Source organism: Nelumbo nucifera, chromosome 1 (assembly GCF_055504915.1).
Source record: "Nelumbo nucifera cultivar China Antique chromosome 1, China Antique-T2T, whole genome shotgun sequence".
In the NCBI taxonomy this organism is placed as follows: domain Eukaryota; kingdom Viridiplantae; phylum Streptophyta; class Magnoliopsida; order Proteales; family Nelumbonaceae; genus Nelumbo; species Nelumbo nucifera.
The window spans coordinates 66,267,334-66,280,166 of NC_142649.1; the positions used below are offsets into that span (position 1 = coordinate 66,267,334).

General features: G+C 36.5%; 1 protein-coding gene across 1 annotated transcript; it reads right to left on the reverse strand.

The window, feature by feature from the left end:
* Window positions 1-441: 441 nt before the first annotated feature.
* On the reverse strand, window positions 442-9,460 carry LOC104594424 (glycerophosphodiester phosphodiesterase GDPDL4-like). Its single transcript, XM_010254708.2, has 9 exons — window positions 9,330-9,460; window positions 8,676-8,966; window positions 8,095-8,210; window positions 7,478-7,979; window positions 5,304-5,342; window positions 4,903-5,187; window positions 2,208-2,347; window positions 1,018-1,501; window positions 442-886 (listed from the first exon to the last, which is right to left on the reverse strand). The coding sequence occupies exons 1-9, from the start codon at window positions 9,424-9,426 to the stop codon at window positions 636-638; spliced, it is 2,205 nt and encodes a 734-aa protein (XP_010253010.1). The 5' UTR covers window positions 9,427-9,460; the 3' UTR covers window positions 442-635.
* Window positions 9,461-12,833: the final 3,373 nt, after the last annotated feature.

The following is a 12,833-nucleotide window of genomic DNA, read 5'->3' on the forward strand; positions in this document are numbered from 1 at the left end:
ATTGATTAAATCCATTGCAAATCATAAGTGGTATTTTAGTAAAATTTTAACTATAGGGTAGAGTTTAGAAAATCTATGAAACTATAAGGGGTATTTTAGTAAATAACTCTTTCTATTATTTTTCTTTCGCTTAATAAATCCCGTGCATCGCACCGGTCCCCACTAGAATATACACATAATAAGATGTTTCCAATTTTGAACCCTGGCCACCCACATTGCGCCAAGGCCCACCCTCTCTTTGTTAAACAATGCGAACTGCTCAAAAACCCACCAGGCTTTTCGATCAGTAAAAGGGCACTTAATTAGGGTCATATTGTCCATTGGTTCAACCCAATGTGGCAGTTATCTGTAACAATAAAATCAGAATTATTTAATAAATAAAAAAACCCGAAAAAACTGAACATTTGTTCAACGATAGAAGATGGTGTAAACTAATCGTGGGCAACGTTTTCATTTATTAGATATTTGATGCAGAGTCAAATTGCTCATATTGCTGGTCCACTTAACTCGGCTATATACTGATTACACCATAGATCCATGAAATAGATACTCCTAATCCTGGTTTTAAGGTAGTGAAGAAATGCAACTATATCATATTGCCAACATGGATCCATGAAATGGATACTAATTGGTCCCTAGAGATGGGAGGAAGGGGCAGCGATGGGCGACCACGCACTGAGCATTGGAGATGCAGCAGGCCCACTCCTTGATGGTTTCTTTATAACATGAGGCAGAGGAGGCTCAGCCACATCAGAGTCTGTCAGGACAGGGCTAGGAGCCTCTGCCAGTGGCAAATACTCAGCAGAAATGGCTTGAAAGAGATTGCCTGGCTGAACAGGTCTCATGTAACTGGGTATATTATCTCCCCTGTTTAAACATCGGTTCTCTGCATCAATAAAAAGATCCAAAACACCAATCACTTAGAATATGCTTTGCATTGTTGTATAGAACTACAAAGCATAAGATTAGACAGCCTTTATATAGTTAAATGATTTGCAAAATCAGATGCCTACTTACTTCTGTACATTATAGCTGTTCCTGGGAAGTCAGTAATGACTCCATCAATCCCAGCTCCCATGACAAATGAATTAATCTCAACAACCGGGTCTGAGTAGAAGTCCCAGGCAGAAGATACAAATTCATTCCTGAATACAGATGTATAAACGGTGAGATTGAATGAGTGTAGCTTCGATACAATTTTAGTGACACCAGTGAGGAAGGCGCTATTGAGAGGAAATATGGATGACTTTCTGATCACCAAAGAATGGGCAAATTGTTTGATGTCCATGATGGATGCTTTATCGGCATCACGGATAACTTCATCAATTTTGTACACCAACTGGTAATTGGTTTTCTCTTTGAACTTGATTAAAACAGAGCTGTTAGTAGACTGGATCATAATCTTCTGGTTGGTTTGGTTATTATGGCCAGACTTCTTTAAAGCATCAACCACTGCGTCAATTACACTTAACCCCAGATTCTCCACAATATAGGCTGCATTCTGCAGGAAAAGCAAACAAAACAAATGTCATGATACAGCTAAAAGTAAGGAGGATTCCCAAAGAGGAAATAAATGAGGAAGATTTAAGTCAAGATGGGAAAGCTAACTTGATCATCAGAAAAGGGACCTGCCATTTGACACATATGATGTATTCTATCTTTGGCATTTTAAAGATAATAATGGAACTTCTCTATGCAGAAGCAGAACCACCCACCCTTTTCTTTGTCCAGACTAATCATATGTGAATTATTTACTAGTGAGAGCTGGTGGGTAAAAAGCAATAAATGCTTGCCTGTATGTTTATGGTTAGAATGAGGTGTGATTAGGAGGACAGCCTTCTGTTATTATGCCATCCTGACCAGGGATATTCGTTAACAGCAAAGGCCAGTTCTTGGTTGGTCAACCCCTATCTGTATACAAATCTTCATTTTGGATCTTGATTTCAGGAAACTTTTAGTTGCATTACAGTTGGTAATGATCCTACCTTGAAAAGTTGGGACCTAATTGAATAACTAGATATTTTTTCTCTAAAGGTTGCTTAATGCCCCCTGGCCTCCCAAAGGCTCAGTTTGGAAGGAGTAAAAATACAAATATGTAGAGCGCAGAACCTTGTATTTTGTATTATTTTATATGTATTTGCACTGTATTCTTGAATGGAATGATGGGTGTTATATTTTTGTACAGAGAAGTCTGGTATTATACTGACCTCTATGCTGATCAAGACTCCAGAAAGTGATTTGCTTTTTGCAAAGGCCAGAAAGTCATCCAATGATAAGAAGCTTCCTGCATTTTTATATGCAGGATTCCGGAACAAATTATAATCCATGAATGGATTTCTTATGGCCGCTGTGGTAAAAAAAAAAAAATAGAAAATCAGTGTAGTAATTCAAGGAACATTTTTTAAGTAACATGAGAGGTTGGAATATAATCATACTATTGTGGATGAATATGTGGTGATATGAGTCTAGATGTAAATAGGAAGTCATAAGAAGAAAGTTGATACATAGAGTCCCCATTGTTGTGGCCTTTGATAATTCCTATATTTCTAGGCTTTTCAATGGTTGCATCCTGTGTATTTTCATATAGCCATATACAACATGATATGACTATCTGCTAGCACATGTAGGGGGAGTGTATGGGGAAGTTCAACTTACTACTATACCAGATAGGAGTTAATTTTTCAGAATTGGTACAGAAAAATGTGTTTCTATATCATAGAAATGAACTAGATAGCTAATGCCACAGTGTTCTTCAAAATGACACCATTGAAACAAGCTCATATGGAACAAAAATGGTTTTCAGATAAGACATGCTTGACAGTGAGAGTGGTAATGAAGAATAACCAAGTACCAAGATGTAAGATAGCCCATTGCATATGGCTGTGTTTATTTTTGTCTTAATGGATGCCTAATCATTCAGATTGAAAAAATTTAGCTATTATTTCCAAACCTTTTAAAGTTTCTTTTCACCCTTTTTTTAATGTAAATGCAAAGGAAAACTGAGTTTTCATTGTAAAATAGAACATATAGCTTAAATATTTCGACCTGGAAAATTTTGTCCTTTTTATGTTGCAAGACAGGAATCATGTGCAAAAAAAAAAAAGTGGCAATTCTTACATTTAACAAAATCCTAAGAGTCTAAAGTGGCAATTCTTACATTTAACAAATTCCTAAGCGGACAGCAATTTAATGTGGTTATAGATAGGAATAATGATCTCTTTTAAGAATTTCAAAGATGTCCCAAGTACAAGGTCTTTTTCATTGAGCAAGATCCTGCCTAGGTGCTTTGCACAACAACGGAAAGGGAGAAGTAGATTAAGGCCATGTTTGGGAGTGCTTAAAAATAAGTGCTTATTCAAAACATATGTTTATTTGGGCCATTAAGCACTTATTGGTATTTGGGAAATAAGCCCAAAATAAGTGCTTATTTTAAAAATAAGGGCTTATTTTTTAAGCCCAAATTTCCAGCTTTTTTTAAGTGCTAATACAATAAGCACTCATTCAATTTTTTATTCGAAAATTATCCCTAGTTGAATTTTAAAATACCACTTATAAAATTATCCCTAGTTAAATTTTATATAAGTACTTTTATGAAAGCACTTTTATAAAAGTACTTTTACGAAAGCACTTAAGTACTTTTACAAAAGTACTTTTAGGAAAGCACTTTATAAAAGCACTTCCGTAAAAGTGCTTTCATAAAAGTACTTTCACAAAAGTTCTTACATAAGGGTATTTTCTTAAAAGTGCTTTTGTAAAAATGCTTTCGTAAAAGTGCTTTCATAAAAGTACTTTCATAAAAGTGTTTTTATAAAAGTAATTTAATAAAAGTGCTTTCAAAGGGCATATTTTGAAAATTTGAAAGAAAATTAAGGACAAAATAGTTACAAATGCTCATTTAAGTGCTTTATAGAGAAAAAAGACTACCAAACGCCCAATATAAAATTAGTGCTTATTTAAAAAAAATAAGCACTTAGAAAAGTTGGGTGCCAAATGCAAATAAGTGCTTATTCGAATAAGCACTTATTTTTAACTTAAGCACTCCCAAACATGACCTTAATGTGATCAGGCTTTTCTTTTTCTTTGTTTCTTTCTTTAACTTCCAACTAATTCATTAATGGAAAAGTGAGGTTAATTTCATTAGCTGCCAATTTCAACATCTCATTCTAGTTGAAAGCTATGCCTGTGAAAATGTATCAGATGATCCCACTAAAAGTGGAATCATGAGGGATGTCTTGTATTGGGGGTTCTTTGTCAAAGGGGGGATTTTTACTCTCTTTTGGTCTTGGTTATTTGGTTTCCAAGTACTCCTGTATCTTGGTGGGTTTATGGTTCTTGGTCTATCCTTCAGGACTGCCTCACTTGTATTTACCTCTGTACTTAAAAAGTATCTTTTAATTTCAAGGACAGCCAAATAGAAAAAAATTATAAGCTCTGCCTTGCATTGGGACAAAAAGAGTCATTTGAATACAAAAGTAAAACTCCATCTGTTTCAATGATCTGCACTTGTATAATCTGAACTGCCAACTCACCATCATATTCATATTAGAAAGCCATAAGAATGGTGGTTGACTTGCCACACTGCTAGTGTAGCAAAGAGAAGTGAATGAGCTTAGAATCTTACCTGTTGCAGCTCTAAAGGGTTCTGATTTTATTCTGTTAATGTAGCAAAGAAAATTGGATAATGAAGAAAATATTTTTCTCACAAAACATTATACTGTTAAAGCTTATTATATCAGATGAATAAACATAAAAATCCTCAATCTCTGTCAAGATTCTAAGAAAGTTAGGATCACATTCAAAATGTTCATCTTTTTTTAGGCATGCCATGCTTTTCTTCCAAAAATTAATTGAAGGTTGTAAATACAGTTTGTGTGTTAATATTCAGAGAACAAGCCAACTTACGCTTCAAGCTTTGTATCTCTTTCCAGGTGAGGCTGAAGGTGAAAATTCCAGGGGTTTCCTGAATCTCTGGAATATTAGAAGAACGAGAGTTGAATTGTGATTGAGCAACTGTTGTGCCATATAAAAGATCTATAGAGCCTAAGCATATGGGAATTCCATCCTTTGTCATTTGAACAGAACAGTCAATAACATCAGCACCATCTTCAACAGCTTGCTTATATGCAAGATCAGTGCAACCGGGATATACTCCACTAGCACCATTATGTGAGATAACAATTGGCATTGCTGACAAAGCAAGGTGAAACTAGTAAGTGGGCATTGATATATCTTATATTCTGAATTTGATTTGAATTCAAGGTTATGATTCCTAAGACAGAGTCAATATACGATTGGCAACATACCTTTTCCTGAACTTTTGTTGCTTATATGAGAAAAACAATCTGCAATAGTAGTAGGGAGAAATCAATTTCCAGAAGAAAAAAAGAATCTCTTGAAACTAAACATGTGATATATTGAAGCAAAGAAATCATGAAAGACCATTCAGCAATCAACTGAATAGGAAAAAAAAGGAAGAATATGAAACTAGGTGGAATAAACAAACCATAGCCCAACGGTGCATGGTACTCAACTGCACAACAAAGTAGAACATTGTTTCCTCCCAGACAAAAAAGAAACTGGCAGGAATTGTTTCAGTATGAACTTAGAAAATAATAGACCCATCCCGATTGGATAGCTCTATCCACAAAGAGTAGCATACTTTTTTGTGTGATTGCTCAAAATTTGTTCAATCTAATATTATCCTTTTATATAATAGTGTGATTGCTCAAAATGTGTTGCAAAAGAATATCATTTTCATGGCTATGCATACTTGTATGGCACTAAAACTGCTTCAAAATCCACTAAAATTCTATTGGACCACTGAACAACATCAACATTATTGGACCCTATTAATAGACCCCCAGAAAAACTAAAAACAGGAGTTTCAACGTGTTCCAATGCTAAATACAGTTTCAATAGATAAAATAATAAGAATATCAATATTGGGCAAAACCACCTAGAGGGATCCCTTAGTGATTTTTCACTAGTCATCTCTATGCAAGGTCATAATTTCACTCTTGATGCAAGATAGTTCCTTATGTAATTCGTTGAGCGCTACTCTTCATGTTCTTTAATGGGGGCCTGCCGATGACCTAGCATTTGAGATGGGTCAGTTGGCATCTGTCCAAAATAGGAGGTGCAGGATCAAACCAGGAAACCTCAGGCTCTCCGTGGTATGGCCAATGGGCCTCACTTGCACCCAGATATATCCCCACCCCTGATTCCCCTGTAATGTGTACTTCTAATGTCCAAAAAAATAATAAAATAATGGGGGCCTCAATGTTGTAGATACAACTGATCTGCTTGTTTAAGGCCATTACCCAATGTTAGTCCCAGCTATATGGGGTATTGAGATGGGTAGACTGGATATGGTCCTAACCTTGGCATTTTGTTTTGGTAACGAAGTGGCCTTTCTCAGACTTGAACAAGCATTCTCATGCTTGTTACCCCAAAATTTTATCAGTTTACACCAAGTAATGGCCCCTTAAAATCATAAGAACGTATACCGCCCCAATTTCCATATATAATCTACAGATTATTGAGTGGTTAGCTAGCTTTCTGATGCCTCTTCATTTTTTAGACTTGGGACACTCAACAAAACTATATAATCTTCACAATGGATCTTCTAGGTAACATTCTGATCCTAGTAAATACAGGCAATGCCAAAATTCACCTTCCTGGGAGGAAATGAACATGGAATAGAACCCTTGGCAGTGGTGGGATAACATAAGGTATGATATGTTGAATTTTTCCCCTTTAAATGTACAGTCCTAGCCATAATTAATACAGTTCTTTTGTTAACTTAGAAAATCAGAGAATATCCATGAACTATGTATGCCCTAACTTAACTTTCAATTCAGTGAATTCACATTTCCTCTAATGATCATTTACCAACTTTCCAGACTGACTGCCTCTATTCAAATTTTGAATTGTGTGGGCTTTTAGTAAGGCAAGATGCATGGAAATAACCTACATCTATTAACAAATTTTAACATATTCAAAAAACTCTTCAGAAGCAGAACAAAATTATAATGGCCCAAAAATGGAATTAAGGAAAATTAATGGAAGTAACAGTACATATACATAATTGATGGATTACTAACAGAGTTCAAAGATGACCTTCTGGGCAGTTCCAAGTGATGGGCTCCATGTATATGAGAAAACCATTCAAATCTATCAGATTAAAGCAGTTTTTCATGCCCAGACAACTCTATGGTGGTAATACTAATTATACTTAAGGCAGGGTATCATTTTTTGTTATCAAATCTTATTGGAAATACATTAGATATATAAATATATTAAGTAGTAGACGTTAATATGTCTGAACCAGTTATAGTCATAAACAAAAAATCAATGCCATCGTTTATGCTGAACAATTAGTTGTTAAGTATTCCACATTCTCAAATTTTAAAAATGATGCACGTTTTTATTAGGAATATAGTTTGTAAGATATGACCGGAGGCGGAGAAGAGCTTACCTATGGCTGCCGATGGAGTTACAGGGAAATCGGACAGGACACCATCAACAGAGAAATCACCATTGTCAATGAAAGAGAGGTACTCAGCGAGTGGATTGTAGCTGTAATTGTAGCTAAACACTACGTCATTTGCAAAATCTGACGCAAACACTTCCAGGCCTTCCCTATGAGCATCTGACACAATGGAGGTATGATGTTGTAGGTATAAAGCTGTGTTTACAGGCCATATGTAGTTCTTGGGAACAAGGATTCCAGAGGCAAATTTCTTGATAAATTTTAGATTTTTCAAAAGTGAACCATAAGTCTGGTTAGTCGAAGGCTCAATCTCATCAGATCCTAGAAAGCGGAAGATGAGTTTGGTTTTGCTTCCTTTAAATCGCTCTGCAATGGTGCTCAGGAAGGCCACCTCCGGTGATGAGATGTAATTAATGACAAAACGTCTAGATGCTGAAAGAATGTAGCTTCTCATGCTCAACTTGTGTTGCCTGTAGAATGCATCATACTGCAAAACCAGAAGAAGAAGAAGAAGAAGAAGAAGAAGAAGAAGAAGAAGAAATCAAGTTGACACCAACTGAAACAATATCTAGTTTGAAAAATGGCGTAAAAAACTAACCAACCTGAATATTCAACCATAAGCCTGGCGGTTTTAGTTTAATTGCCACATCTTCAACAGTAAGAATATTGTAACGATTACCATCGAATTTGTTAGTTCGGTAGTAAATTCCCTGCATTACTGGGCCAAGTGCAAGTGGTACAGGAAGAGGAAACTGTTAGTCCTAAGCACTATATATAAAAAATGAAATTCAGTAGTCAGTTTTAGAAGCTTGTTCATACAATATACATGGTAGTTTAAATTCTGCATTACAATATGGTAGTTTAAATTCCAATAACCATGGGCTAAGGTTTAGTCCCTTAGAGAATTATAAAACTTCTGTGATACGTTCAAAGAATTATAGAACTTAGAACAATATTAAGAAATATAACTAATTAAGCAGACGACCTCTTTATTGAAATAACATGAGGGGAACTCAGAAATATATTATGCATCATCCTTTCAGTGTGGAGGTCGTCTCTTATTTGTATTTTGTAATGAGTTTCTTTCTGTTAATGTCTAGAAATATATTAATAGCCAATCATAGAGTTCAGGTATCAAGCTTAGAAGGAACTCAGAAAAGAAAAAAAAAGAAATCCAACTTACAGTAGACACTTTTTAAGTCATCCAGGGTATAGTCCACAGAAAACCATCCTCTAGTGGATTGGCCATTGACAAGGTAGATCCTACTATTTCTGAAAACAGAAGAAATGTCAGAAGAGTTCTCCAGCTTGATGTTGGGAAAGCATATCCCAGCTCCATCCTTTGTCAGTTGTACATCACACCACAGAATCACATTAGATAAACTAGTATTCAGTGCCAGCTGGTAGGAAGCAAAGCTGGAATCAGGAAAGATCCCTGGAAAGCCACCCCTAGCTATGACTAAAGGTGCATTTCCTGCAAACAAACAAGAACCAATACATAAACAACTCTAGAAACCAGAAGGACCAAAAAATGAAAAGATCAAATCCAACCCATATATAAAATCGATGTTAATGTTATCATGAATTGAAAACACAGGCATTAGAAATGAATATTATCAGGCTTAACAAGCATTAAACGCAAGTTAAGAACTGCTTGCTATTCTTGCCAAACAAATTGGCCTTAAAATTACACCGGGCCCAACTCTCACAAGCAAGTTAATCTAGTATTCACCACTGATAAAGAAAAATATGTAGGAGAAAAGAAAAATGAGGAAGAAGCAGGACTAAACATACATTAAACGCAACGAAAAGCAAGCAAATTAACGAGTGAACACACCAGTTAACGTCAGCCATGAACTGGAATTCCGTGAAGCCACGACCAGACCAACGGAGTGAAGAACAAATAAAAGAAATGGCAAACGGAATATCGGCATGGTAGGGGCTGGAACAATTTTCACGACTTCTTTCGTTCAGCTATGAGAGTGATCGTGCTTTATCACAAATTGACTTATAAATAACGGTGCCCCCAGGCCCTCAGGCCCCATCATCGTGGAAAATTCAAAATTCCTTCGTATGTAAATGGTCAATAAGTCAATACTTTATGTATAGGCTAGTTCTGGGCCCGCCGGCCCCGTGGTGGATATAATAATCATATAAAAACGATAAGATCTAACTTTTCCTGATCTGAGAACTTTGAGTCGTTGACTCGTACAAGTCTATCCCGTGGGGTACTCGCCACTACTTGCACTTACGGAAGGATGGGTTTTGGAACTCTATAATCCATGGTTTTGAAAATTAGACTGGATCAGATGGTCGGACCAGTTGACTCAGTCAGACAATCGGCTCCGTTTCACCGTAAAACGGTTCTGTGTTTAGTCTAGTTTTTAAAACCTTGTTATAACTCATATATCTACAAGTAGGGTATGGGATCTTTTCTGACCTGTATGAAAAGCATATAAATTTTATGCATTAGATGTTGATTTTGATAATATTTTGAATTTTATGTGAAGGATAATTTATAGTTATAGTATATTTTACATGTCTTAATCAAATAAGTTTGTTGGTTTTTGTTATTTTACCTATTTGTTGCTTATATATAACAAAATATAATAAGAAATTAGATGCAGGTTTTAAACCCAATCCGCCCCTACCCTTGAATGCAGGGAGGTTTGCATTTTCATGTATGAGGGTTTGGATTCTCAAAATCTAGCCTGCTATGGATTGGGAGGTTTAGGGAGGCGGATAGGGTTTAGAATGTACAAAACCCTCTTGAACCAGCCCTACTGCCATCCCTATTTTCTTTCGGTAAGAAGAAAAACGAGTTGCAACATAAATCGGATTTAATCCAAACAAAACTGTTCTCACACCATCCTCATCTCCTTGCAGAGGTGGACCCCATGAATAAAAAACATACAAATAGGGAGATGTTGCCAATGTACAGCGACAAAAAGCTATGAGGACAGTGTGAGGACCAAACCCACTCTTGTTGTGCAGCATACATCCAATAATTTTTCCAGAGAAGTACACTGCAGCCCACTGTAGAATTCTGAAATTACAGCCCCTCATGGTTTATTACTAGCCCCCTATAAACCACATCATGCATGTGGATTTGGCATCAATCCACGGTCAGAATTCATCCCACCTGTACCGTGGGGCTAAGAATTCTGATATGGGCTGAACAGTCATTATCCCTAATTCTTCCCATGATTGGGGTTAAGGCGCACTCAGAGTCTCACACACGATTGTTGTACAAATGTACACATCCGTTGTAGATGCAACCCTATTTAAAAACGCTGCACACAAGTTCTAAACACCAGTAAGTTAAATTAATATCAAACTCAAAAATCAATTAATCTATTTCCAATATATGGATTAGTTAAATTAGTTATTTGAACTCGAGTTCCACTAATAAATTGGTCAACTTAAAAGTTCAAAGTTCATATGAAGCTGATATAAAAGAAAAACATATTATATATTTGTAAAATAAAAAAAAATATTTTAATTGAATTGAGTCCAATGTAAAAGTATTTTAATTGAATTGACATGCCAAATTTAGATTTAACTTGATTCGATTGCATCTCTAGATAAATTACAAGTGGCAAATATGTAGAGAACACTGATGTGGACCCCATGGTTGTGGTCCCCACTGTGTTCGTATGGCAGCACAACATGTATTCTTTGTTAGTTATGTCAGTGTTAGTTGGTAGTTATTTCAGTTTGTTGTTACAGCTTGTTATTTCAACTTTATTATTAGTTTATTTGCCATGCAAGCAATAAGGGCAATTCAACCTTTTTACAATTAGTAAACATATAAATATTAAGAGTGGGTCGGCAGATCATAACAATTCGACCCTCTCTCTCTCCTTTTCTAAAACCCTTCATGTGCTTCTGCTTTCTCCCTCTTTTCTTCTTCTTTTCTCCTTCTGAAATCTTTTCTTTTTACTTTCAGATTCAAGACTGATTGTAGTCTTGATCGACTACTTGGTATCAGAGCAAGGATTAGGGTTTCTCATGTGAGCTGATCCAGCCAACCAAATGAGAGTTGCCTAGGGCTAGGAGACTAAGAAGGAGGATTGACTGATTCTTGGAGGCTACTGGTAGTGTGCGGCTACTACTAAGAAGATTGTAGAAGGCTGGGAGAGTTCCAGTAGTCCGGAAGAACTAGAAAAGGCTTCGGATCTCCAAGATTAGGGTTTCACACCAGACAGAAGGCGGTGGCCAGAGATCTTCTTTCACAAAGTAAGTTTTTGCTTGAGAACAACCTTGAAAGAACCATCTTGGTCTATTCTGAGAGGTGCGGTTGAAACTTTTTTCTCTTTAGGGTTTTGAGAGAAAACCCTAAAATTCAGAACTGTCGATTGGTTTTAGATCAGATCTGAACTGGTTTCACCCTAAAAATTCAGAATTGTCGATTGGTTTCAGATCAGATCTGAACCGGGTTCATACAGAATTCTATTTTTCCCTTGTTTGTGGATGACCTAGGTCGGCTGTTATCAGTTGCTTAGGTGTTGTTTCCTATTACAGTAGCTTCAAAAGTTTTTGATTGCTAATTCTTAACCAGAATGGAGTTCAAGAATCAGGGGGAAAGTGCTTTTGGGACTAGCAATTTTGGTAATATGTCTGAGAATGCATTTCAGATTACAACTGTGAGGTTTGATGGATCCAACTACTTAGAATGAGCCCAATCGGCCATGATGGCTATTGGGGGTAGAGGAAAACTTAGCTACCTATTGGGAGATGTGAAAGAACCATCTAAGGAGGACCAAATGTATACCAAATGGGTTCAGGAGAACTACTTGGTTATGACATGGCTGTGCAACTCTATACAACCACATATTAGCCGAAACTATTTGTGGGCAAAAACAACCAAGAAAATCTAGGATGTCATGAAAGAGACCTACTCCCAACCCCTTAATGTTGCTAGGGCCTATGAATTGAAGTGTGAGGTTAATAACCTCAAGCAAGGAGAGAAACCAGTCTCTGTTTATTTCTCTACTTTGAAATCTTTGTGGCATGAAATTGACCATCTAGAAACACTTGAGTGGGAAAGTCAGAAGGATGCACAGACTCATAAAAAGCAAGTGAAGACTAATAGGGTTTTTGAATTCCTAGCTGGTCTGAATTTTGATTATGATATTGTGAGAGCAGATACAAACAAGGGATAGTGTGACCTTATCTCAAGCCTACTCATTGGTGCATAGTGAAGAGACTAGGAGAAAGGTTATGATGTAGCATCAACCCTTCCCACCAGCCTTGGCAACAGTTAAACCTAAGTCTGGGGGTGATACAAAAAGGGATATAAAGAAGGAAGATAAGCGGGATCTAGTATGTGAACATTGCA